Here is a 25,300-nt window from a genome sequence, read left to right as displayed (position 1 = left end):
GTTACGGAGTAGTACTCTGTATAGGCGTTTATACAAGAATTCATTGAGTCTTTCAAAAGATATAGGGTAGGCGAAATAGAAATATGAGAAGGTAAACATCACTCGAGAAGCCTGGGGCTTTCTAAGAGGACGCCCAAATAAACCAGTAAAGAGTTATCCGAGCTTGGGCTAAACTCCATGAATACTTAGTTTCAAGGGTAAATGGGTTTCCTTGTTAGGATATGAATTTATGATGCTACAATGAAAAATACACTGGGACGCCACTCACTTGCCCAGGACTAGGGATTTGTAAACTTACATAGGACTTATGATAAGATTGCGATCAATTACAATGAATTTTATTAATGGGGTATATAAAGGTGAAGTTAATTAGGCCAGCAACTTGTAGAACTTGAAAGATCTTTATGAATCTGATAGGCAGAAGTTACCTAAGTGTTAGTCTAGTTTAGCATTGTCGCATCCTGATCCTCCAGACTCCGTGTATATTATTAAGAAAACTGAGGTATCACGCGTTAGTTACGTCACCAAACCTTTGTTGGAAGTGACGAGACTTACCTTCCATCGGTGCCCGCACGCCATGCATTCGCAGAAAGTTGTCATAGGTTCATCAGCAGCTCGGGTCTGCGCCTGCGTGTAGCTGACCTGCTTCTTCTTACAACGACCACACTCCAGACTCTCACTGATACTCTTCTCAGCCATCGGAACTTGGGCCTTCTTCATGTTCTCCTTTTCTAGTTCAAGCTCCTTCTTGCGCTGCTCCTCGCTCTTGAGCTCGTCGTCGGTCATGACAACAAACTTCTCCGCAGTGATCTCACCAGACAAGACGCTACGCCCGAGCTCCCGATTGGACTTGTTCTTCAGGTTGGTGAAGAGTGATCGGATCTTCTTCTTGTAATCGGGCGTTTCTCCTTTGAATTTGGTATAAGCGGCATGCTCAACAGCGACGGCTCTAGTAATGACGTCGGTCTCGGTTGCCGTTGATCGATAGGCGAGGCCATTGTAGATAAGCCCAATGCATGAGTTTCGAACATTAGAATCGGTGCGCTTGACGTTCACGTTGTCGGTCTCGTATTTTCGCTTCTCGATGTCGCCCTTGTACTTGGCCCCAGAGGCACCGGCTGATGATGGAGGAGGGGGTGCAGGAGATGACGCGGGCGCTGATGATGGAGCTGGGGCTGGGGCTGGGGATCCTGATCCGACCTTTGCACGTTGTAGTTTCGAGTGTTTTTCCTGTTCGACCAGCTTCTTCCACTTGTTGACGAGTTCGGCGGCGGCACGGGCGATGTCCTTGTTGGAATTTGAACGAAGTTTGCCGACAAAAACGCCGGCTCTTGTAGCCTATGACGAAGATCTCAGTATCAGCACAGTCCCTGTGGAATCAAGAGTGCAATATCCGATAGATCCGCCAAGGCCGCAGTGTTGACGAAAGAAAGGCGAGAAATGCGACCATGCATTTGCGCAAACCAACAAAGGCGTGTATATATTCAAAACGCGCGCATAAAAGCGCTCTCTCTATCGCTTCCTGAACCGCGTACGTACCCGTAGCATCTCTTCCGTGGGAGAAGCATCCTTCTTCAATGTCTCGAGCAACTTGATGGCATTCTCGGGGGGCTCATTCGCAGCTACACACTTTGTCAGCGCCTTGATGCGCTGCCCAAGCTCGCGTTCGTCCATGGGCATTTTTGAGGGTTTGGAGGTGAAGGGTTGAAAGAGTTAATAAATCGAGGCGTGGTCTGTCGCAAACTTACCTCAACCAACCTATGCCTGATGGATGGCACGTGAGCCCCACTATCCCTGTACCGGAGTTTACCCAGATCGTGGAGGTGGCTGAAACGGTCAGGCTGTAAAAAATACAGGACTATTTCTAAATTTACCCTCTGCTAAAACTGTCTATGTAAAGCTTGATAACAACGATGTAGAAAATAGCAATCTTTCACTACGTTGAACTTCGTTTTGTTTATATTGTCCCAGTATAAGTTTTGGGGGGCTCTTGCCTGCTAAAGTAGGCAGTAGACAACAAGCATTGATAAGATCAATCTGGGGTCCGATAAGCCAGCCCCGCTAAAAAATTTCCCAATCGCGACCCTCGACCGTCCAACTTTCAAACCTCCAATTCTTTATCCCGTTCCCTCTTTGACAGAGACCATATCAACACCCATATTATTGGTCGCAAGAGGAAACAAATTATAAACAATACGATGGATGCACATGCGCTGCTCTCCTCCCAAGGCTGGCGAGGAACCGGACACTCCCTACATAAAACCGACGACTCAATTGGACTTGCGAAACCTCTACTGCTGAATCGCAAAGACAATACTCGAGGACTGGGCCAGAAGCAACATTTCACTAGCGACCAATGGTGGATGAACGCGTTTGATGAGCAACTCAAGGGTATCGATACGTCCAAAGAGGGGAAAGTGGTTCAGACTGTCACCACTGGCAAGCTGAACGCCCTGGAAAAGAACCTCGGCAAATACTCCGTATACACGACCTTCGTACGAGGCGGATTCCTCGAAGGAACAATAGATAAGCTCACGATCAACGACTCGAGCATGGAGTCATCCGAAACCGAATCCAGTGACCAGCAAGAAGGCGACAAGTTTGATGAGGACAAGCCTCGGAAAGAGACCAAGGAGGAGGAGAAAGCCCGAAAAGAAGCAAAGAGGAAGCGGAAGGAAGCGCGGGCCGCGAGAAGGGCCGAGAAAGCAGCACGCCGAGAGCTCAAGTCCAAGTCGAAAAAGTCTTCCAAACCCTCCAAGTCCTCAGCAGAATCAAGTGACGCAGACGAGGAGAAAAAACGGCGGCGCGCAAAGAAAGAAGAGAAAAGGAGGCAAAGAGCCAAAGAGACTGGGAAATAGAATATAGAGGGACATGGAAAATCGGAGTTTGAAGGCATATACAGCGAAAGCATATTCTGGGAGTTGAGGTTAATGGAACTTTTGGATGATACCCCATAGATGTATATTTACGTCTGTTTTGGAATCTTCCCGGGCTTGTTGGAAAGGAGCCATGGTCTTTGGTTCCAGAAATCGTCCTTGATGATGTCCATGTGTTCCACCACCACACGAGCTTTGGCTCGGCTCTTCTTGTCCTTCTCCTTCTGTGACTTTGATTGCTCAACGGGCTCTGCTTGAGAGTCGATTGTTTGCATGGTATTGTGAGAGTTAGGGTCAACCAGTTCATACTGTACAGTGTCAGTGCTGGGTTGCAGGGAAGTGTAGACCGATACGTACGTCGCGGAAGATAACACTGCCCTTTCTATATATCTCGGGCTCGTTGTTGTAGTTGATGGAAAAGCGGGAGAAGAGTATCTCGTTTTTATCTGCTGCCAACGTGCGCTGATACAGTCAGCTTGTTCAAGTTCTACGATATGGCCACCTACCGCCAGAGTACTCTCAGCTTCCTTGTTGTCAAGGCCTCCTAGTTGGATCAAAGACCAGAAGCATGTGTTATAGAGGTTATTTATGTGGCCTTGGGTTATGTTAGTCAGGTTTATTTGTATAGCTGTAAAACCTACAATCTGCTTGCCTCCAGCTCATGTAATCCCGGAGATTTTGAACACTAGGGTAGCACACTGCCCGTCCATCGAAGGATGGTAATGGAGGAGATAATGGGCTGTCGGGGAAGTGAGTCGACCAAAAGTATACATAGTTCGCAGTGAACGTCGAGACGACAGTGCTGACAAGTTTACTTAGAAGTCGTAAGTTTTAGACGCAGCATAGGATGGGAGAATGAGTGTAAACGAACCTGGCTCTTCGATCAAACAAAGTGCATGCCTTGTGAAAGACGAAGCTGTTGGAAGTGTTAGTCGTAAAAAGCCTTGACAGGTTTCGTCTTACGAACCTGTACTCATCACTGACGCCGTATGCAATTGTGATTTCTGGTAGCTCAGCCACGACGGCCTTGGCGGCAGTGTTCATAAGATCAAGGGCACGGCGATCATTTGGCTTCTCGAAGCCATACTTGGCGCACATTCTATCAACTGTTAGAAGACTCATCAAAAGACCGAAAACCAATTGTACTTTGTGAATCCTCTGCCATCGACTCGCACCACGATCCATGTGTTGGGTAATAGCGGATCTGGCGTCTCAAAGTTACGGACATATTCAAACCTGTGATCATTAGATTAGCGATGATATAGGTACAGGCAATGCGATGACTCACTTGGAATTTGCCATTTTCCAAGCTTCGATGAGAATTTGACCGTGGAAGGAAGAACGAGGGCTGAAATATTATCCGCAGGCTGTATCTAGACTCTGGTGTTTATAGTCGACTCAGTATGATTTGTATGTGAGTGTAACTCGACATGGTGGAGAAGTGAATATTTTATATACTTCTTGGGGTTAGAGAAATGTTAGAGAGAAATGCCATAACTAACAAATGTACAAAGTTACGTGCAACTTGCGCCTGGGAATTCTAACAATAGTGACAAAACTCTGAACCATTAACTACCTATGTATATAAAAACCTTCATGATTCATTTATGCAGGTAATATTGAGATGATGGATAACTTGGAGGCATCTGCGCGCCCCTCCGCAGTACAGGTTACTACTGAACCCAAAGCTTCGCTCAAGCCTTTGAGTAACAGACAACTACTACGTACAAACATCCAAGAACAGAGAGCACATCACCCTCACCTACAACTAAGGAATGAAATCATACGGATCCATTCTATGAAGAACGACTCTATAGAAATACTTTCATTCATCTTAGTCCAAGATAAAAGTGACCTTGAAGAACAAAGGATCAGCCACATTTCTATTTGCACGCCTCCCAAGGTCGTGTGGGCCTGCGCCTGTAGCCTTGCAGACCAAGCCCCCCTCCAACAGCACGGCTGAAGCCAGTTTCTAGAGCTTGCACAAACACTTTTGTCAATGGAATACGAGCTCCTTATTCCAACTGCTATTCTACGACGCCAACTTTCAGTATAACGCTATTATGAATCTCCTACTCTCAGATGACTATCTTCTCCAAGATTACCCCGAGCACATCACAAATACGATCCGTTCAGGACATGCGACAACTCTACGTTTTAATCGGCAAGGCGATTACCTTGCTTCGGGCCGAGTCGATGGAACCGTTGTAATTTGGGATCTGGATACGATGGGAGTCGCGAGGAAACTGAGGGGTCATAATAAGAGCATCACAGTCACGAGCTGGTCAAGATGTGGACGGTATCTTCTCACGGCCTGCCACGGATGGAAAGCTATCCTTTGGGACCTTAAGGATGGAAAGCGTCTACGCGAGGTTCGTCTTCGCGCGCCTGCGTATATGGCTGAGCCTCACCCATGGAACCAGTAAGGAAGCGCGACCATCTCTCGAGCTTGACTAACCCGTGTCAGCCTTAAATTTGTCGCAGCGCTATACGAAGAGCAGCCACTTCTAGTCGACATAACCGACCCCGTCGACGTGAAACGTATACTCCCATCAGCGGCGAAGCGACCGAGTACCGACGATGCAGCACTGCGCGAGAAGCAAGCCAAAGAAGATGCCAAACAGATGACAACTTCTGCGATCTGGAGTACAACTGGAGATCATGTGCTTGCCGGAACCAACAAAGGAAAGCTCAATATCATCGATGCAAAGACATGCGAAATTATTTGGTCGGAGAGGATATGTTCGAGTGCCATCACCAATATGCGAATGACGGTATCAGGACGCGAGTTATTGGTCAATTGCCAAGACCGAATTATTCGAACTTTCCGAGTGCCAAATTTACTGGCCGAGAATCTCGACCTCGATACACTACAATTACCACTGGAGCACAAGTTCCAGGATGTTGTCAACAGGCTATCATGGAATCATGTCACGTTCAGTGCAACTGGTGAATATGTCGCAGCCTCGACGTACAACAACCACGAGCTGTACGTATGGGAGCGCAATCACGGCAGTCTGGTTTGCATGCTCAAGGACCCAAAAGAAGAACAAGGCGTGATAGAGTGGCACCCTACCCGCGCGCTCTTGGCTGCCTGTGGCCTGGAAACTGGTCGCATATACATATGGTCTGTTGTCAGTCCGCAAAAATGGTCGGCGCTGGCGCCTGATTTTGCTGAGGTGGAAGAGAACGTTGAGTACATCGAGCGGGAAGATGACTTTGATATCTATGCGCAAGAAGAGATACACCGACGGCGACTAGATGCTGAAGATGAAGAGGTTGATGTCTTGACCCTGGATCCATCAAAAACCCTGGATGAGGGAGAAAGCTTTCGGATGCCAATTCTGTTTAATCTCGGGGAGAGCGACAGCGAGGACGAATTCATCGCAGTATCAACCGGCACCATGAGACGTAGGAGTCCTGGAGAGGGTCAAAGCGATTTGGAGGAAAAGATACCCGTTCAGAAAAGCACGGCCGGGAAAAGAAGCCGAAAGCGTTAGTAGACAACAAAGTAGATGATGGGGGGACATGGACAGCAAAGAACAAAGGGGCTTTGTCGCATTCGGAGGCGCTACTTAGAGCTGCATGGAATAGGGATGATTGCCAAACATACTATTTTCGTCTCAATAATAGGATGAATGAAATAATTTAGCCCCAAAAAAACATAAAGAATCTATTATGAGATTTCCTTCTCAGGACTTACAAGATTTATTTCGATACACCATGTAAAGGGGAGGAAAGAAAACTTGGGACCTCAATCCTAAATGGCAAAGCGACTTAACTAAATTGGTATGGATTTAGAACACCTTTGGCTGAGTTTATCTTCAACATCTCATATCAATCAAGGCCTGATGTTTTGCTCCCTGAGGCCTCCATGATAGTGCTTCTGAGTATGTAGTCAAGGAGTGTCTTTCTTTTTCCTTGCTCGTCCACAGCTTTCATAGAAGTTCATGCAAGCTGATTCGAGGATCAAATGCGCAGAATCAATGATTAGGAGCTGTTTCGCCATAGCCTGAGTCACTGCCCAGATCTCAAACGTCAGAGGGCGTGATTGGATCCAATATCTTAGGGGTACAAGTACCTATACTTTAAGTATCCATCTAAAAAGCGCGACTGGTTTCCACTTTACACCAAAAACTCGTGTTTAGTCAGCGCCCGAGAGCGTGCAGCAAAGTAGCTCTACTCGCGCGCGCAACAAGCCTCAGGCAACACCCTGAGCTCAGGGAGGCCAAAAAGGGCTTAGCGCGCAACTGCTGCCAGCCGTTCTCAAGTCCAGAATCTTTCAGGCTTCCCCCGACCTTCTCGCTTTAACCACGACAAAACTTTGCCTACAACACAAAGTCATCACAGCGCGCGTCGGGCATCGCGCGCATCCCATCGAAACAGCTTACCTATCGATTACGAACGATCGACGATATCGCCGACCGCGATTTTTCGAGTTTCTGCAACCTACAAGGTGGCGGCGACGGGGGAGACCAGCCTGAGGTTCACCTGAGCCAGTGGCCAGGACAGGCGTTGCTGTTCATCGCCCATCAAACAATCGCATTTGAGAGAATTTATTATCGACTTTACAACCTTGCGCGACCAAAAACCTTTTTAATAGCATCTTTTCGCACTTTTCTTCTACTTTTCGCGTTTCTTTGCGTTCCGGCGCGCGTTTGGATCTCTACTCTCGCTTCTCGCTCCTTTCCACTCCACGCCAGGACAATCACATATCGCCACCATGGCCAACCTTTACTTCACCCACTCGAGCGCTCCGCTCAAGACCGTGGAAGAGATTCAGTTCGGTTTGATGTCTCCCGAGGAGATCAAGAACATGAGTGTCTGCCACATTACTTATCCCGAAACGATGGAGGAGAACAAAACCAAGCCTCGTGACGGTGGCCTCAACGACCCGCTCCTCGGATCGATCGATCGACAATTCCGTTGCAAAACCTGCACCCAAGCAATGGGCGAGTGCCCTGGCCATTTCGGCCACATCGAACTGGCCAAACCTGTCTACCATCCTGGATTTATCAAGAAAGTCAAAAAGATTTTGGAGATAGTCTGCCACAACTGTAGCAAAGTGCTAGCCGATGATGTTGGTCTCGCTGCGTGACGCTATTTAACTTTTGTTGCTAACCGCCTAATCAGAGAGATCCTGAGTTCGTTAACGCCATTAACACTCGAGATCCTAAAGTCCGTTTCAACCGCGTGTGGGAAGTTTGTAAGAAGAAGCGGAGATGTGAGAACGACGAGGCGAAGCAAAAGGACGACGAGTTCGGCACGAAGACTGGTCCTCCGAGAGGTCACGGTGGCTGCGGTAACATGCAGCCCAACGTTCGACAAGCAGCCCTACAGCTCAAAGCCGCCTTCGATGAAGTTACAGTCGATGAAGATGGACAGAAGTCGAAGAAGAAGGAGACAACACCTATCACCCCCGAGATGGCGCACAGCATTCTGAGGAGGATTACGGAGGATGATCTTGTCAACATGGGCCTCAACTCCGACTACGCTCGTCCCGAGTGGATGGTTCTTACTGTTCTTCCTGTGCCACCACCCCCGGTCCGTCCCAGTATCTCCATGGATGGCACGGGAACTGGTATGCGCAACGAAGATGATTTGACATACAAGCTGGGTGATATCATTCGTGCCAACGGAAATGTCAAGCAAGCCATTCGTGAAGGATCCCCGCAACACATTGCCCGAGACTTCGAGGAGCTCTTGCAATATCATGTTGCGACCTACATGGACAACGATATTGCTGGCCAACCTCGGGCTCTTCAGAAGAGTGGCCGACCTGTGAAGGCTATTCGTGCACGCCTAAAGGGTAAGGAGGGTCGTCTTCGAGGTAACTTGATGGGTAAGCGTGTCGACTTTTCGGCACGTACTGTCATTACTGGTGATGCCAACCTTTCTCTACACGAGGTTGGTGTCCCTCGCAGTATTGCCAGGACCCTCACCTATCCCGAAACTGTGACACCCTACAACATCGGAAAGCTGCATCAGCTTGTCGAGAACGGACCCAACGAACATCCTGGTGCCAAGTATGTCATCCGAGCTGATGGTCAGCGAATCGATTTACGCCATCACCGCCGTGCTGGCGCGATTTCTCTTGAGTACGGATGGAAGGTTGAGCGTCATTTGATGACTGGTGACTACATCATCTTCAATCGTCAGCCCTCTCTGCATAAAGAATCTATGATGGGTCATCGTGTTCGTGTCATGCCGTACTCAACCTTCCGCCTCAACCTCTCTGTTACTTCTCCTTACAACGCCGATTTCGATGGTGATGAGATGAACCTTCACGTCCCCCAGAGCGAGGAAACACGCGCTGAGGTCAAAGAGCTTTGTCTAGTTCCCTTGAACATTGTTTCTCCTCAGAAGAACGGTCCTTTGATGGGTATCGTCCAGGACTCTCTGGCTGGTGCCTACAAGCTTTGCCGTCGAGATGTTTTCCTCACAAAGGAGCAAATCATGAACTGTATGCTCTGGGTGCCTAACTGGGACGGTGTCATTCCTCAGCCTGCTATCTATAAGCCTCGTCCTCGGTGGACTGGTAAGCAGCTCATCAGCATGGTTATCCCTAAGGAGGTTAGCCTGTTCAACGGTACGGATTCTGGTGAAAACGCCCCTCTTAAGGATGAGGGTCTTCTGATCCAAGCCGGCCAACTGATGTATGGTCTTTTGACTAAGAAGAACATTGGTGCTGCCGCGGGCGGCATTGTGCATATCAGCTACAACGAACTTGGCCCTGAAGGTGCGATGGCTTTCTTGAACGGTGTCCAGCAGGTTGTCACCTACTGGCTTCTCAACAATGGTCATAGTATTGGTATTGGTGATACAATTCCCGATGCGGCAACCATTGCTAAAGTTCAGGTACATATTGATGAGGAAAAGGCTGAAGTTGCTCGCTTGACAGCAATGGCCACAGCGAATGAGCTTGAGGCCCTACCTGGTATGAACGTTCGTGCGACCTTCGAAAACAAGGTCTCCATGGCTCTGAACCAGGCCCGTGATAAAGCTGGTACGACAACACAGAAGAGTTTGAAGGATTCAAACAACGCTGTCACCATGGCTTCCTCAGGTTCCAAGGGTTCATCTATCAATATTTCTCAGATGACTGCGCTTGTCGGTCAGCAAATCGTCGAAGGCAAGCGTATTCCGTTTGGTTTCAAGTATCGCACATTACCTCACTTCACCAAGGACGATTACTCACCTGAGGCCCGTGGCTTTGTCGAGAACTCTTACCTCCGTGGCCTCACTCCCAGCGAGTTCTTCTTCCACGCCATGGCTGGTCGAGAAGGTCTCATTGATACTGCGGTCAAGACTGCCGAAACAGGTTATATTCAGCGACGATTGGTCAAGGCTCTGGAAGATCTTTCTGCCCGTTACGATGGAACTGTCCGAAACTCTCTGGGAGACATTGTTCAGTTCCTCTATGGTGAAGACGGTCTCGATGCTATGATTATTGAGAAACAGAAGTTGGGTATCCTCAATATGTCAAACTCGGCATTTGAGAAGAAATATCGTCTGGATCTTGCCAACCCCCCGGACTGGTTCAAGCATGACTACGAATTTGGTAACGAATTGACTGGCGACAAGGAATCTATGGAGTATCTCGATCAAGAATGGGAAAAGCTGTTAGCTGATCGCCGACAAGTGCGACAGATTAACAAGGCCAAGGGAAATGAGGAAATGATGCAGCTGCCACTGAACATCACTCGTATCATCGAGTCCGCTAAGCGAGTTTTCAATGTCAAGGCCAATGACAGAAGCAACTTGCGACCGTCTGAAGTCATTCCAGCCGTGCAAAACTTGCTGGATAGCATGAAGATTGTTCGTGGTACTGATGAAATCTCGATTGAAGCTGACGCAAATGCATCCATTCTCTTCAAGGCCCTGCTCCGCTCTCGCCTTGCCTTCAAGGAGGTGGTCAAGGAGCATCGGCTGAACAAATTGGCTTTCGACCATATTTTGGGTGAACTCCAGAACAGATGGGATCGCGCATTTGTCAACCCTGGTGAAATGGTTGGTGTTCTGGCTGCGCAGTCTATTGGTGAGCCTGCTACTCAGATGACACTGAACACCTTCCATTTTGCTGGTGTGTCGTCCAAGAACGTTACTCTTGGTGTGCCACGTCTCAAGGAAATTCTTAACTTGGCCAAAAACATCAAGACTCCCAGTATGGCTGTGTACCTCAACACACCGCTCGCAAGACAAGAGCAAGCCAAGAAGCTTCGAAGTATGGTAGAATACACCAACCTTCGCTCTGTCACCTCGGTGACTGAGATTTACTATGATCCAAACATCACGGAAACAAACATCCCTGAAGATGTGGACATGGTTGAGTCTTACTATATGATCCCGGATGAGAGCGTGGACCCCACCGCCAACCAATCGCGATGGCTTCTACGTATTACTCTGGACCGACAGAAGCTTCTGGATAAGGAGATTAAGATCGATGACGTTGCTCAGCGCATCAAGGAAGAATACCCTACTGATCTGGCAGTCATTTTCAGTGACAACAACGCCGATGAGCAGGTTATCCGTATTCGAACCCTTCAAACCGGTGACAAGGATGAAGAGGGTGAAGGTGGCATGGAGGAGGATGTCATGCTCAAGCGCCTGGAGGCCCATCTCTTGGATACTCTCACTCTTCGTGGCGTTCCTGGCATTGAACGTGCTTTCCTCACCAAGGGCACCCGACTCACTGAAGGACCTGATGGAGCTTTGCTTGCTATCAAGGATGACCCCCGCTGCACACAGTGGTATCTGGATACCAGTGGTACTGCCCTTCGCGAGGTTTTGGCCGTGGACGGTGTTGACGCGACCCGAACATATACAAACGATCTTTATCAAATCGTCGAGGTCTTTGGTATTGAAGCTGCTCGTGCCGCGTTGGCGAAGGAGTTGACCAACGTGTTGGCCTTTGACGGTTCTTATGTCAACCATCGTCACATTGCCCTCCTTGTTGATGTGATGACATACAGAGGCTCCATTTCAGCGGTCACTCGACATGGTATCAACCGAGCCGACACCGGTGCTCTAATGCGTTGTTCTTTCGAGGAGACAGTCGAGATTCTCCTCGAAGCTGCCGCCACAGGTGAATTGGATGATTGCCGTGGTATCTCGGAGAACGTCATGCTAGGTCAGATGGCGCCCATGGGTACCGGTAACTTTGATGTCTTGCTGGATCCTAAGATGCTTGAGACTGTTATTTCTGACAACTCTCGCATGGGCTTGATGGCAGGTATGCCCACCAAGGGCGGAGATGTTGAAGGAGCTGCTACTCCCTACGACACTGGCTCCCCAATGGCTGATTCGGGCTACCTCAGCCTCAACTCTCCTGCTGCAGGAAACTTCTCCCCTATTCAGGGTGCTGGATCGGAATCACCTGGTGGCTTCACCACTGTTGGTGATCATGGATTCGGCGGCGCTAGCCCGTACAACCGCGGAGCGGCCAGCCCCTTCAGCAGTACATCCCCAACATCGCCATTCAGTTACTCGCCGTCATCACCTAATATGGGATACTCTCCCACATCACCTCTTATCGATGGTGGTGGCATGAGCCGCTATGGACCAACGTCTCCTTCTTTCAGCCCATCATCGCCATCGTTCTCTCCTACCTCGCCGATGTTGCGTCCGACAAGCCCTGCAAGCCCCAACTACAGCCCGACGTCACCCAGCTACTCGCCCACGTCACCTTCGTCTCCTAGACACTACTCGCCGACATCGCCAGCACAGTTCAATTCTCCGACGTCTCCTAGTTATTCACCGGCGAGCCCCAACTACAGCCCGACATCGCCCAACATTCATGGTGCTGGACCAACCTCACCCTCTTATTCCCCGGCGTCACCTTCATGGTCTCCAACGTCTCCTGAGGCTTATTCCCCAACAAGCCCAAGCTTCCAGAGGAGCCCTGGCGCACAGCAGTCGCCGACCAGCCCCAGTTACTCCCCGACGTCGCCTGCTTTCTCTCCTCGCACGCCGGGTCCGGGAACGTCTGGGAATCAATAGTGAGTTAGGGTCCTTGATAATACTTTAATGACAAGTCACTGACCAAAAACAGCTCTCCCAACTCGCCGTCGAATGAGCGGTAAATTATGTAGGCAAAATGGAGAGGGGTGTGCATTCCTATCTTGGTAACAGCGAAAACGAGAACAACTTGGAATTAGTAGCTTCGAGAATGATGCTAGCAACACAGGCGTTGCATTGCTTTTATGTTATCTAGGTAATCATATGGTGGTAAATGATAGATTTTACTAGTAGAATACACTAGTACATGCTTTCTTATCACCTCTATGATTACCTCTATGAAACGGTGGATGTGTTTGCATTTCTTGGGGAGTATAAAGGGGCATGGGCCGATAGATGATGAAACCATGGTGAGCCCTGAGGAGATTGACCAGACTTGGAGAGGTCAAGTCTTTGTATCCTACATGTATAGACCTTACGTACTTGGCTTGACTAAATAGGATATCATTAATAAATATATATGACTTGCTCAGCTTATTGATGTGAAAGCCAGATACTGTTCTACAAATAGCACCACATCATTCGTCATTAAGGCATATATTGTTTGATGTGGAAACTCATCCCAAGCACATCTTAAACCGAAGCGGATTCCCAAAATAGAACTTCTGCCAGCTAGGTCAGTAATGGCAGGAGATGGGTGACTGGGGATCAACGCCCAGTTAGAGGAAATGTGGATGATCCATTGGTATGGGCAAAGGTAAGGCTGTGGGTATAGGTATAGCAGTAGAAGCCACTGATAAGATATCCTAGAGCCAACTAAAGCAGAAAAGTCCAACTCTTTATTTCGCTTGGATTGATCAGAGATATACGATCCAAGACTCGGCGGCGGGGGCTGGACAAAGATCCGAGATGTGTATGTACTGCCTGCGAGATTGATTTGATTGTTGCGAGCTGCAATCTTGACACGAAGCAAGGCAAGGCAGGGCAACAGATGCAAGATGAAGATCATAGACCGGTCCGTATCAGAGATACCCCCACGTGCAACGCATAGTCGCGTCTCAAGTCTTCGGGTTTTCTAAAAGCGAAACTGGTTGGCGAGCGAATAGAAGAGGGCCTTGTATAACAAGCCATACACGAAGTACTGGGACCCGGCAATCGTTGATAAAACGGAAAAGATTAAGTGGAACAGAAGTTGGTCGATACTTTTTTGTCACGTCCCTGAGGCCGGGGGGAAACCAATCATGGAGCAAAGAGGACCGGATGGGCACCCGGTGCGGTCAGGTCCGTCCAGGTCCGTATGATCCGGGGAGTGAGTCCGGGGGGTGAGTCTGTCTGGGGGTGTGACATGAAGTCAGTGACAGTGGCAAAAATCCATCATGTCAATATCTCGAGATTTGGAACGCAACGCGACGACCGTATGACGATGATGTGCTAATTTGTTAGCATTTGACAGTGACAAACGGAACACAGGAGAAAGAAAGAGGGTGGGAGCGGGATAGCGGGACCTAGTTTCGCACTAGACTACAGCATGTTAGCATGTCTGCATGTCCCTCCAGATTTTAGTTCAGACAGCCCGGGCAGCGGAGTTTGGGTGCAGTCGGTGATACGGAAGAGAATGAACCAGGCCAGGGGGGTGGATGATGATAAGTCTCTCTGTCTCGTGGGTTGGTATCAACACTAGTAGGTAGACAGAATATGGAGTAGCACATCATTTGAGATGAGACGGCTGATCAAGGCCGCGAGTTTCCATGGGATCGTGAAAGCATAAAGAGGACGGTACCCTCGCTCGAAATGAGCATGGTTTTCCTTTCTGTTCTCTAACCAAAACAACAAAGCCTCGCTTCTATCTTCTTGTCCCTTCCGATCCAGCAGTTGTCTCGCCCACCTCAGCTACCACTATATCTCTACCATCACCATCACCATCAACAACCACAACCACAACAACAACTCTTTACTACTACAGCATTCACAATGTCTGCTCTTCCTCCTCAAAAGTTCCTCCCTCTCACCCCGGCTCCCAAGTCTTCTTTCCTGTCTCTCGCCCCAGCCACTTCTCCCTCATACCCTCAGAAGCCGGCTGCCCGCTCTCACACTCGTCCCTCTGCTCCTCGACGAGCCTCGACTGAGTCGTCCAGCTCCAGCTCCAGCTCCAACAACAGCTACCGCATCCTCAAGCTTGGACCTGTTCACTACGGCGAGCATGCCGATGAGCACAAGACCGACTTTCATGATGTTATCCTTCACTGAAGAAAGTCACGGTAACCTTTGTGTGAATGGCGTGCTTTTGTGAGAAAGGCGTGAAATTATGACAGCGCAAGCGATGATTTTATTTTATTCATTTCAATTTTTATGAATATGGCACAACCAACAACAAAACTTTCCAGGATACCACATTGATTTGACAATTTCTGAATCAAAAAAAATAAGAAGAAGAAAAAACAAGGCTAAAAAAGAAAAACAAAAAAGCAAGAGGTGAACAAAAAGGACCCCCTCCCCCCAACTGTGGAAAAAGATGGGGGGTGGGCATCTTCAGCTTCGGTTGAATGGAACAAGAGAATCGAATCATACGGGATTAGGATTGAGGTGGGCGGCTTTGGTCTGGATCCTGTGAAAGCAAGAGTCTTGAAAGGCTGAGCAAGAAAATTGAAGCGAGGTTTATGCTGTTTTGCATTTCCTTATTATCTCTGTCTTTATTTGTCTATCACTGAGAAAGGAAAGGAGAAAGAAGAGAAAAATTAGTGGAATCGAAGGGGGGGAGGACTTTACTGTCTCTATTCCCTACCTAAGGATGCTGGAAACATTGGATCTTGGCCTACAGTAGCACTATTGATAGCGGCAAATCATGATTCCAGTCCTTTCCAGATAAAGCAAAGAGTGTCGAATCTGCAACCAGAAGGGTCCCTGAGTGACGATGATCATACACACACTGACACAATACAGTCAATGGGCATTTCGGCACTGGGACCGTGTGCCATGGATAGAAATGCGGTGCCTTTGGGGGTGCGGTATGGGCGGTAAGCCAATGTGAGATTGACAGACAGACAGCTGACAGATAGATTTGCAAGGCTGTCCTATCAGTTAGCGTGGTTGCAACACGGGCTGGACGGGTCTCTTCTCTTTACAGTCTGAAGTCATTGATCTTCGGTCTTATTATTTGGCATAGATAGCAAAGTGTGGGCAATTGACGTGAATCCATGAGTTGTCCTTTTCACTTTCTGTCCATCCGTCCATCCATCCATGATCTGTAAAGGTCTACATACACACACACATACACACACATGCAATGTCTGCCTACACACCCATAAACTTTCCAGAAAACACCGGCATTTCATTGATTCTAGACCGATCATGTGCAAACGCACAGAAAAGATGGTCTAAGTTGGTCTAGATAGCCTGGATAGCGTAGCATTACCGCGCCGCGTCTCGCATTGCATAAAAAAAAGAGAACATGCCATGAATAGCCGGAGCCTGCCGCCCGCGCAGACTTGCTATATCCGACTGTTATTTAATAACCATGATCTGTTTATACACGATCCAATCAAATTCTCATGGTCTTTTTGCCCAGGCTCTCGGTAGACTCAGGGCCCGGGGTAGCAGTTTCGGGAGGTGACCGAGAAACCTGCATGACGTCCACTGAATTTTTCACCCTTTCACTTTTTTTTTCTTGTTTCTTTATTTTGTCGGTATTTCCTGTCAAAATCCCACTCTTTTTATAATTATATGTACAACATGGGGGGCGGAGAGTATCACCGGCCCTTTCAAGTTCCCTTAGCTTATTCAAGCGGCCAAGGTACACAGCATTGTTTTCGTCAGAGATAAGAAAAGGCAAAACAAAGATGGGTGTTCCTTCTAAAAGTATCCGACCTGAATACCATAAATGTGTCAGCTTATTATCCCATAAAACACCACGAAGCGTGGGTGGTGATAGAAAAGGGACCCCCAAACTAGGCTTCATTCATCCTCCTCAACGCGTGGGCCAATTGCGGGGGAAGCGGCTTGTCTGCCACAAGGTCAATTGGTAAGAAAATCATGAGGCACGCAAATACGTCATTCCTCATCTCAAAGCTCGTTCGTTGCGCGTGACCTGCTTTTGCTATCGGAAGCGGACGGTGGTCCTCGGTGTTCCGACGGGGATATTGAGACGTGTATGTGCGGATACTGTCGAACAATTATAACTGCTATGGTTGGTTAAGAACGGACTGTTTCAGAGACTGTGCTCGTGTACGGAGGCGCATTTGAGACAAGAGGTATGTATGAATAAGATTGCTTGTATAATAGCAAGGCTACACCAGGAGAAAGGTTAAACAGCATCGCCAAGACGGCACACAAGATGCTCATGCTGATCACTCTTATTCTACCGTACGTACCTGTCCAGAGGTCCAAGCATATTGCGCTATGATAGATCTCGTGACGAGTTTATAAGTTTACTCAATTTAAGCCTAACCTTTAGTCTCTGAAATCCCTGACACTTAATGATACACTTCCATACTTGGGATATCATGGCGATAACTGGCAATTTTTGAACTCCCTTTGTCGCTCGCAGATATCCACCCTTTAGCATGATGATCTATCAGAGAAACATTCACATGTTGATCAATTGCTAGGACTAACCATCTCGTACACCCTTTTCTTCATCGAATACAAAGCCACTGCACATCTCGGCTTCTGTGCCGTCTCTGACCGTCCATAATCCGCCACGTACAGCACAACACACACCCTCAGCTTTTGATTCATGTCCCACAAGCGTCAAATGCTGAAGGATCATGCTTATGGTAATTCAGTCGTCTTGCTTGTGATGCCTTGCCAGTCTTAGGGGAGGAAAGAAACCTCAGGACCCCGATCCTAAATGACAAAAAGACTTGAATAGCTTAGCATAAGTTTAGGATGAGTTTAGGATACCTTTGCTAAGTTATTTTGACATCTTATATCAAGGTCTGGTATTTTTCTGCCCCCCGAAACCTGCGAAAATCACCACTTCTTCTCAGTGCCTACGACCGTGATCTCCTTTCTCTCTGGATCTACCACGCGAAGTATCTCCCGCCAATCAATCTCCACCCTCTCCCGCTCCCGCCCCGGGTCTCCACTCTCCGCTCCGCATCCTCCGGCATCCATATGGAATTGGCACCACGTCTTCGCATGCCGCGCGTCTGCCCATAACCGCGCTGACAGTAAGTACGGATCTGCCAGGACACGCAGTAAACCCTCCAGAGGTGGTCGTGCAAACATGTCCAGATCTTTTCCCGGCTTGGCAGGGCGGGAATGGGCCGGAGTCCTCGGCTCGATGGGGGTGCGAACCCAGACTGTGAGGTAATCCATTCTTCCTTGCACAGCTAGCTCCGTGAGTAGTGGTATAATATCTGTCCCTATCCATCCTCTCAAGCGATCAATTCGCACTTCCAGTCTCGCTATTCTGCGTAGAGCACCTCGTGTTGTGAGCAGCGTAGCTCGGCCGGCAAGTCTGTCGTCGGCTCCGGGCGGAGCGCTCTGTAATTCTCTGCGGATGTGTTGTGCATGGGGTCCCGATGCGTCCAGTAAGAACTCGTTTCCTGCGTACAGCAGCGGAGTGGCGATGGTGTGTAGCGCCGGGTGAGAGAGGAGAATGGGCAGCGGGTTGACGGTTGATCTGGTGCACGGACAGAGACATATGGGCGTAAAAGACGTGACAAGTGGCTTCAGGATGATGCTGAGGATATCCACGGGGAGGTCCAGGAGGTTGAGGCTGTTGGCCTCCGAGGTTGTCATGATGGCCGCGATATCTTTGATGACGACTGCTGGATACTGATCTAGCGAGATATCACTGGTTCGTTCGGTGACAGTGGCATTCTACTACCCAGACTCCAGATGCCTACAGCCCAGTATTTCCGGTTTCCGTGAAGCTGTGGCCTTCTTGCAAAACATGTCGTTAGAATAGGATTGTGTTGTGAGGTTCAGGTTGAACAGCCAGTGGCGGCTAAGCATAATGTCCCCCGCGATCAATAAGTGGGGCATCTGAAGAGCTTCTACTCCGTAGATGCAGTCCGATACAAGATAAAATTCTATACCCAGATCACAGCTGTACTTTATGTAGATGGATGTGATGCTGTTATTTCGGCACGAGGTCGGTGGGACAGAGTTGTCGGTTATTGCCAGCCGTTGAAACATATGTACGCTGGGAGAGGAATGAAAACTTGAGGACCTGGGCTAGATAATAAAAGGATCAAGGCAACTTGGTATAAGTTTGGTATGCTTTTTGCTAAGTTTATTTTAACATCTCATATTGGTATGAGGCCCTCAGTCGGCGGCAACTTTTGAAGGGCCGGTATGCGCCTCGAGATTCATTATCTAGACATCATTGCCTGCACACTCTCACCTTTCCAATCCAGTCTTGCACTCTCGCTACTTCACCATAAGCCTCTTTGCATTTAGCATGAAATTAACATCCCAAGCAAGTATTCTGGTCCAAGCCAGTATGCAAAATCCATCCTTACCTAGTCGTTGGTTTCACTCTCGATAGTGACATTAACATTAGCTAACAGCCCTCAGAGATGCACCAGGACCCAAATGTCAATGCTTCTCAAGAGATTCTCAACTCTACTTAAGAATAACAAAAAATGACCATGAAATCAGTGAAATATGAGACATTAAACAACATGCAATTTGCACCCAGTGATCAGTGTCATCACAGCGTCCGAAGCGACACGCCGCCTAAGGTTTGGCTAGCGATCGCCGCGTTACTGAGAAGAAAGGAATGTCCCGTCAATATGATCAACAGAAGCCAGCATAGACTTTACGAATGCCTCAATGGTAAGGGGTGGGTTCCTAAATGATTGTCATTCTCTACGTGAGCTGTTGTTGCAACTACATGGCCAAAGATCCCAGGCTTTCTCGAGATTGCAGGAGAGAGATTCTTTGTTGGCTGCTAAAACACTGAACCAACTCCTCAATGAGTCATGGAATCATATTGAGGTCAATATGGGGATACAATGCAAAGATGGATGAATAGAAGAAAGTGTAGCGCATGCCTGTTACATTGGTACCTAACTAACAAACCGCTCTCTCGCATTGCATCTCTAGGCTGGATGATGAAAACGCCTTGAAATATTGCAACTTCCATTTACAGAGCAGAATCAGAAGAATTCCAGAACAACGCCTAGGGACATTGGAGTGTCCACCGTGCTTAGTCCTCTTATCTCTCTTTGTCAAAAGACTCTAAAGCCAGAAAACTTTGTTTGCCAAAGTGCCAAGCAATAACCTCCCGCCCAAACTTCAGCTCGTCCATCATCTCGTCTATTGTGTTGCTATGACTGTTCCCGAAAGAACTGTTTCATGGCGAGGTCTGATGGTTGTTCCTGTGGCGGCTTTTCCGTCCCTTCAGCCTCATAAGATATTGTTGAATATACGCCTGTTACTCCTCCTCCGTATCGGATGGCTCTTTGACCTTTTCCCCGAGTGTTCTGTCATCACGAATGAGTTCCTTGATTTCTTTGCCTCGACCCCCTTCCAGTCCCTCAGCGTGCATCTCCCAAGTGCGATATCCGTCCTGGTTCTTTGCACTGAGCTTTCTGTTGCGATCAGAGAGCTTCTCGATTTCTTCATCTCGACTCTTGATCTGATCTTCCAGTTGCCGAACATACGCCTGCAGATCGTGCTCCTTTTCAGCCGCATCTTTGAGGCTTGTCTTGAGCGCTTTGACACGATTGAAGAGCCTTCTGAAGTCTTTGTCTCCGTCTTTGAACCTTCGATCACGTTGAAGCTCCAGCTTCTTGACTTGCGCATCTTGTTGTTTGATGACTTTGTCTTTTTCGCTGAGAAGCTCGTCCCGTGCCTTGATTTTCCTTTTGAGATACGAAACTTTGCCTTGTTCCGGGCCCTCAATACCTGGGGTCTTTTGCACATTGTGCGGCTCTGGGATGTTACGGTTGGGCGAAGCGGTAGTTCGGTCAACCTTGTGCTTTTTCGCGGCTCTTTCGAAAATATCGCCTAGATTCGACTTGCGCTTGTAATCCTCTTTGTTGTGGTCTTTGGAATGTCCATCGCTAACATCCGAGAGAGGGTAGTCGTCCCCCGTCACAAAATTTCCCTCATACTTGAGGAGTGCCTCCTCCTCTGAGGCGTATTTAGGGAAGAAAGGTCGTGTATCAGGGAACTTCTGCCCCCAGAGCTGTGACATTTCGTCTGCGATGCCAAGAACGAGCAGGTGGGATGGCCAAATAGCCGCCACAACCAACCAGGCTGAGAAGTTCAGAGCTTTTGTGCGTCCTTGGCCGGTCAGCAGAGAATAGAGTTTAAATTTGCTAAGGGTGCGCGGGCTGTCTACCCATTTCTCATGCCTGAGAAACCTGGCGACCTTTAGCTGAATCGCCTTGGGCATGTCGGGACACATCTGGTTGTAGTTGCTCAGGACACTCTGGACCCGAGATCGAGCCATTGATGCGTCTTGACATTTTCTGATCTTGACACGAAACTCTTCCATACTCGGAGAGTAGGGGTCGCAATCAGATTGCTCTCCATCGACGTGTGCCATCTTGATAAGCGCTATTGAACTGTCAGTATATGTATAGAAGGAAGAAAGGGTAATTGACACCTGAACACAAGGAAGAGTAAGAGATAAAGTATGAAAGAGGATCGCGAAAGTGCATTTTGGGCCCCATGCGAGAATTGCCAAAAAAACAAGGGAAGAAAGGGAAGATACTGTTGAATAGGACATCACTTACCAGAATCTGGCTCTGCTGTTAGCGCTATGAGAGAAGGTGTGATAAACAGATTAGAACAGCGTTTGATGGTAACAAGAATAGGATATGAACTTGGATCTGAGGTAGCCAAGGTAGCCTTGCCATTGTGATTATGTGGCACTTGCTTCGTAAATTACCCATTCTCCAGGAAGTCCGGATGCTCCATCAACTTATCAAGTTGAGAGACAAATCACATACACCTCTCATTCCCAACCAGAGCTGCTAAAGTCGGATTCAAAAACCCATGTCAGTCCAGCTTGAGCGCAAGTGTCCAGACGGTCAGTGAATCAGTGGCCCGACGAGACAGAGAGCGGGGGAGAGAGTGTGTAGTCCCGGTCTGCAACTGAAGCAGAGCAAGACTCATCCTCGATCCGGCGCGAAAGAAGTTCGCCAGTCTTGTTAGACTGCAGCACAATTACAGCCCATGGGAAATCTCTTTCGAAGTTCTCACCAACAGGCCGCATAAGCCAGTGTGTTGAGAACGGGGATAGTTACAGATGGAGGTGGTCATGTCGTGGGCCGGCACGACACGTCCCGTATAATGCGGATTGCGAAGGGGGAAACGGGAGGACAACGGCATTTACTGCAAGCGAGATGTGGAGGTTACATTTCCTGAAGATATTGACTGTTTGTACCATACGGGCCGGAGAGTTTTTTATTCTTTTGAGTCAGGCGGGTGTTGCTGTGTGACGATTTTCGGGACGTACGGAGTTTTTGGCAGTTGTACTCATACTGTACGACTACCAACAATAGAAAAGAAAAGAAAAGATGAGATGAGGAAAAGGTCTCGGTTGCTGGATTGCCACATTCTGAAGGGTAGTAAAATACGACCTGTTGCAATTGACAAGGATGAGTTCCTTCGCTAGGAGGGTAAAACACAGCAGGTATCACAACCTGCATTTGGCCCTTGTGTCATCAACAAGTCGACAAATAGAGTATTTGACAGATAAGCTCATATGAAATTTCAGTCATCAAGAAGTTGCACTTTAGAATAAATAATTGAACTGGGATTGAGTTGAGTGCCGTGTGTGCTCATGAGTTGATTTTTTACTCAAGACTCGCTCATCCCAGCAATGAGATACCATGAAACCAGATCACATGACCAGTGACGTCTGCACGCACAGCTGCTCGTCTCAACTCCACCCAGCCCAACGCCAACAGGGCAGGGCCAGGGGCGTTTGATAACTGATCAAATGGCCCAGGTACTAAAGCTTGGTTGACCGGAAGTGGAAGAAAAAGAGAAGACGCCATCTCTATGTTAACAAACCAACCGAGAAAGACGCAGGAAGGATTAGTTTACTCCTCACCGACTGAATACACCAACTATCGACTAACTAAAATCTACATGAATCGGACTCAGCTTGCACTAGTCTACTAGGCCAGAGAGAGGGCTGAGACTAAGGTACCTTAGTCTAGTACATGCAGATAGATATTGGGCGCTTAAATGTCTACGTGGTGACAGATTCTCCCAGTGAGACATCAACCTGAACTCTGCCTTACCTTAATCGCTACTAGAGGGAACAGAAGGATTATATCCAATTGGACTAACTTGGCGAAAGGGACCCTGATGCACGGCTCACGATGCCGTTGGTAACATCTATACAAGAGGCTGACTTATACGGACATTCCTTTCTGCAGAGACCCATAGCTCAGACCTTGAGAGGCGGTGACATCAGACCTCGTGCACAGTCCGAATAGACGCCCACGAGGCGTTTTTATCTCTCCAGAATCCACAATGAGGCTGTAGAACGAAATATATTCAAAACATAATTCCTTTGCTCCATCATTCATGGGTTGGTTGTGGCTTTCTTTAGGGCCGTTGTTATGGCCGTGGCGTAGGGTGGCGTAGGGGGGTCGCAGATTGGGCCAGAGGATCAGTGCGACTGTTAGTGGGGGCAAACTTAAACCGACGACTTCATCAACCTGACTTCCATTGGAACATATAGGAACAAAATGTATAATATCATGCGAGAATTAAGATCGAGAACAAGACAGGTCAGCATTTGTCCACCAAGTAGAAGCAAAAGTTAAGGCTATTAGCGAGGATACCCCAGTTCTTCGAAATCTCGCCTAGGGACCGCGGAGGCATGGGGTCCTGGTCGTTTCTTTATTCACACGCCCCCAGTCATACTCCTCTCCAACTCAATCGAGCAAGGGGGCACCTAACCCATGCATGTCAAAACGGTTTGTGAGATAAAGTAAAGATGCAATTCAAACTATCAAGGAAAGTAGATAGGTAAGTGTGGAAGAAGAAGTAGAAGAATAAAAACAAGAACAGGACGAAAATAAACCACAATGATGCCCTCTGAATGCCGGAAATGACTGTATCACCATCTCATCTGTGCTGTTCTGGGAGTCCGAGTTTGTTGCCAAACAACTCCAGGGATACCACGGTCCATCTATGGATTCAGAAACAAATCCAAAAAAAGGTATACGAATTCCCCTCCATGATCACCATGCGTTTCCACCTTGCGCGGGGCAGCCAAAGCTCTTGCAGATCTAAGAATCCGCTCATAACTTTTCTCCCTTTCTTCGAGGGTATCGAGGATCGCTATACGTGACACTCGTTAGCTGCACTGCAGCGTAGAGGCTCGCTTTCAAAGGGAAACTCAGATACCAACCTACTAGGTCGCCCGAGGAGGGTTAGGGCACTGAGGACGTCCACAGTAGCCTTCCCACGTCGTCGAGCCCTGATCGGTGACATTGCTCGTGCAGCGGCAGGAGGTGCCGGGCTGAGGATCAAGGTTAGAAACAGTGCAGCCACACTGAGTCCAGTGCTGGGTAGTTCTCCAGTAGCACATGGTTGCTGATGCTTTTCAAATTGGAACCTTGGAGAGAATGCAAGAGAGCTTTTGTCTGTTGTTGAAGCTAAAGACTTTGTCTTGGTGCTTCAATATATAGCAACAAACTGGCGTTGTGCGAGGATTGGTTTGTCTGACAGCCGGAGCTAGTTGACTCAAGAGTTGACTGGCAGTTCACAGCCGTGATCCGAGAAGTTTGTGTGAGTATTTGGTCACACTTGTCCCGACGGGTGTGGCTTTGTGTACCTGACGGAAAGAGGCTTGCTTCCGTGGTAGACTATGGAGGATTGGCACCAAAATATGGCTGAGGATTGGGTTTGAAGCTGAAGGATGATGAGACTTCGAAAAGAAGAGATCTTCAGATTTATGATATGGGATATTGAGTGTAGAATGGTGGTTTGAAGTGCTGTTGAGTCTGAGCTGTGAATATTCGATTGAGGCAGATGTCCTTGGCCCTTATATAGCTGGTGAAACGGTCCCGAGGGTTTGGAAACGATTATGACTGAGCGAGGCAGTTTACTGTCCATGACACTATGTGTACAGGTGTCTTGGAGATTCCACAATGTGAAAGTCGAAATAACCCTCAAAACGAGAGCAAGGAAGACGGATTGTTGGTCCTGTTTGCACTTCCCAGGTGTTGAAAGACCAGGAGCTAGGTTGCTTAGATAGGATGGTTGGTTAGCTACCTAGTCAGTTGGCTCTGGGTCGGCCAGGGGGTGAGGCTTGGAGGGGGTGTGTGTTGGTGCGCAAAATGTACTGCCAGGCACTCCTCTTTCTTCTCGGCCCTCTGTCCCCGCAAACACCACAGAAAAGAGGCGAGGGGAATTCTGGAAAAGGAGACAACTAGTTTGTAAACTGAGATATAACCTCTGAGCCCCGAATCAGGTCGCTTGTGTGCCGCAACATCACGCTCTGTTGGCAGGCCGGCCCAAGGGTTGACTTACGTCAAGGCACA

At 48.3% G+C, this 25,300-nt stretch overlaps 8 protein-coding genes across 8 annotated transcripts; 4 read left to right on the top strand and 4 right to left on the bottom strand.

Moving 5' to 3' along the window:
- Nucleotides 1-488: 488 nt before the first annotated feature.
- On the bottom strand, nucleotides 489-1,680 carry J7337_001307 (uncharacterized protein; the record flags this gene model as incomplete). Its single annotated transcript, XM_044819049.1, has 3 exons — nucleotides 489-497; nucleotides 556-1,338; nucleotides 1,540-1,680. 3 exons carry the CDS (start codon nucleotides 1,678-1,680, stop codon nucleotides 489-491), a joined length of 933 nt encoding a protein of 310 aa, XP_044686751.1.
- A 518-nt stretch (nucleotides 1,681-2,198) lies between these two features.
- J7337_001306 (uncharacterized protein) lies at nucleotides 2,199-2,858 on the top strand (the record flags this gene model as incomplete). Its single annotated transcript, XM_044819048.1, has 1 exon — nucleotides 2,199-2,858. The coding sequence occupies one exon, from the start codon at nucleotides 2,199-2,201 to the stop codon at nucleotides 2,856-2,858; it is 660 nt and encodes a 219-aa protein (XP_044686750.1).
- A 107-nt stretch (nucleotides 2,859-2,965) lies between these two features.
- Nucleotides 2,966-4,178, bottom strand: RGT1 (Glucose-responsive transcription factor; the record flags this gene model as incomplete). The annotated part of the gene is made up of 7 exons (XM_044819047.1): nucleotides 2,966-3,184; nucleotides 3,234-3,338; nucleotides 3,383-3,471; nucleotides 3,518-3,690; nucleotides 3,844-3,975; nucleotides 4,023-4,112; nucleotides 4,165-4,178. The coding sequence occupies 7 exons, from the start codon at nucleotides 4,176-4,178 to the stop codon at nucleotides 2,966-2,968; spliced, it is 822 nt and encodes a 273-aa protein (XP_044686749.1).
- Nucleotides 4,179-4,939: 761 nt separating this feature from the next.
- J7337_001304 (uncharacterized protein) lies at nucleotides 4,940-6,376 on the top strand (the record flags this gene model as incomplete). The annotated part of the gene is made up of 2 exons (XM_044819046.1): nucleotides 4,940-5,298; nucleotides 5,344-6,376. The coding sequence occupies 2 exons, from the start codon at nucleotides 4,940-4,942 to the stop codon at nucleotides 6,374-6,376; spliced, it is 1,392 nt and encodes a 463-aa protein (XP_044686748.1).
- A 1,223-nt stretch (nucleotides 6,377-7,599) lies between these two features.
- Nucleotides 7,600-12,875, top strand: J7337_001303 (DNA-directed RNA polymerase II subunit RPB1; the record flags this gene model as incomplete). The annotated part of the gene is made up of 2 exons (XM_044819045.1): nucleotides 7,600-7,956; nucleotides 8,010-12,875. 2 exons carry the CDS (start codon nucleotides 7,600-7,602, stop codon nucleotides 12,873-12,875), a joined length of 5,223 nt encoding a protein of 1,740 aa, XP_044686747.1.
- A 1,929-nt stretch (nucleotides 12,876-14,804) lies between these two features.
- Nucleotides 14,805-15,080, top strand: J7337_001302 (uncharacterized protein; the record flags this gene model as incomplete). Its single annotated transcript, XM_044819044.1, has 1 exon — nucleotides 14,805-15,080. One exon carries the CDS (start codon nucleotides 14,805-14,807, stop codon nucleotides 15,078-15,080), a length of 276 nt encoding a protein of 91 aa, XP_044686746.1.
- Nucleotides 15,081-17,801: 2,721 nt separating this feature from the next.
- J7337_001301 (uncharacterized protein) lies at nucleotides 17,802-18,575 on the bottom strand (the record flags this gene model as incomplete). Its single annotated transcript, XM_044819043.1, has 2 exons — nucleotides 17,802-18,456; nucleotides 18,493-18,575. The coding sequence occupies 2 exons, from the start codon at nucleotides 18,573-18,575 to the stop codon at nucleotides 17,802-17,804; spliced, it is 738 nt and encodes a 245-aa protein (XP_044686745.1).
- Nucleotides 18,576-20,217: 1,642 nt separating this feature from the next.
- J7337_001300 (uncharacterized protein) lies at nucleotides 20,218-21,649 on the bottom strand (the record flags this gene model as incomplete). The annotated part of the gene is made up of 2 exons (XM_044819042.1): nucleotides 20,218-21,347; nucleotides 21,574-21,649. 2 exons carry the CDS (start codon nucleotides 21,647-21,649, stop codon nucleotides 20,218-20,220), a joined length of 1,206 nt encoding a protein of 401 aa, XP_044686744.1.
- Nucleotides 21,650-25,300: the final 3,651 nt, after the last annotated feature.

The sequence above is a fragment of the Fusarium musae genome, chromosome 1, assembly GCF_019915245.1.
Source record: "Fusarium musae strain F31 chromosome 1, whole genome shotgun sequence".
NCBI classification, from domain to species: Eukaryota; Fungi; Ascomycota; class Sordariomycetes; order Hypocreales; family Nectriaceae; genus Fusarium; species Fusarium musae.
Note: the sequence above shows the minus strand (reverse complement) of the source record. Positions and strands in the feature narration are given on the sequence as shown.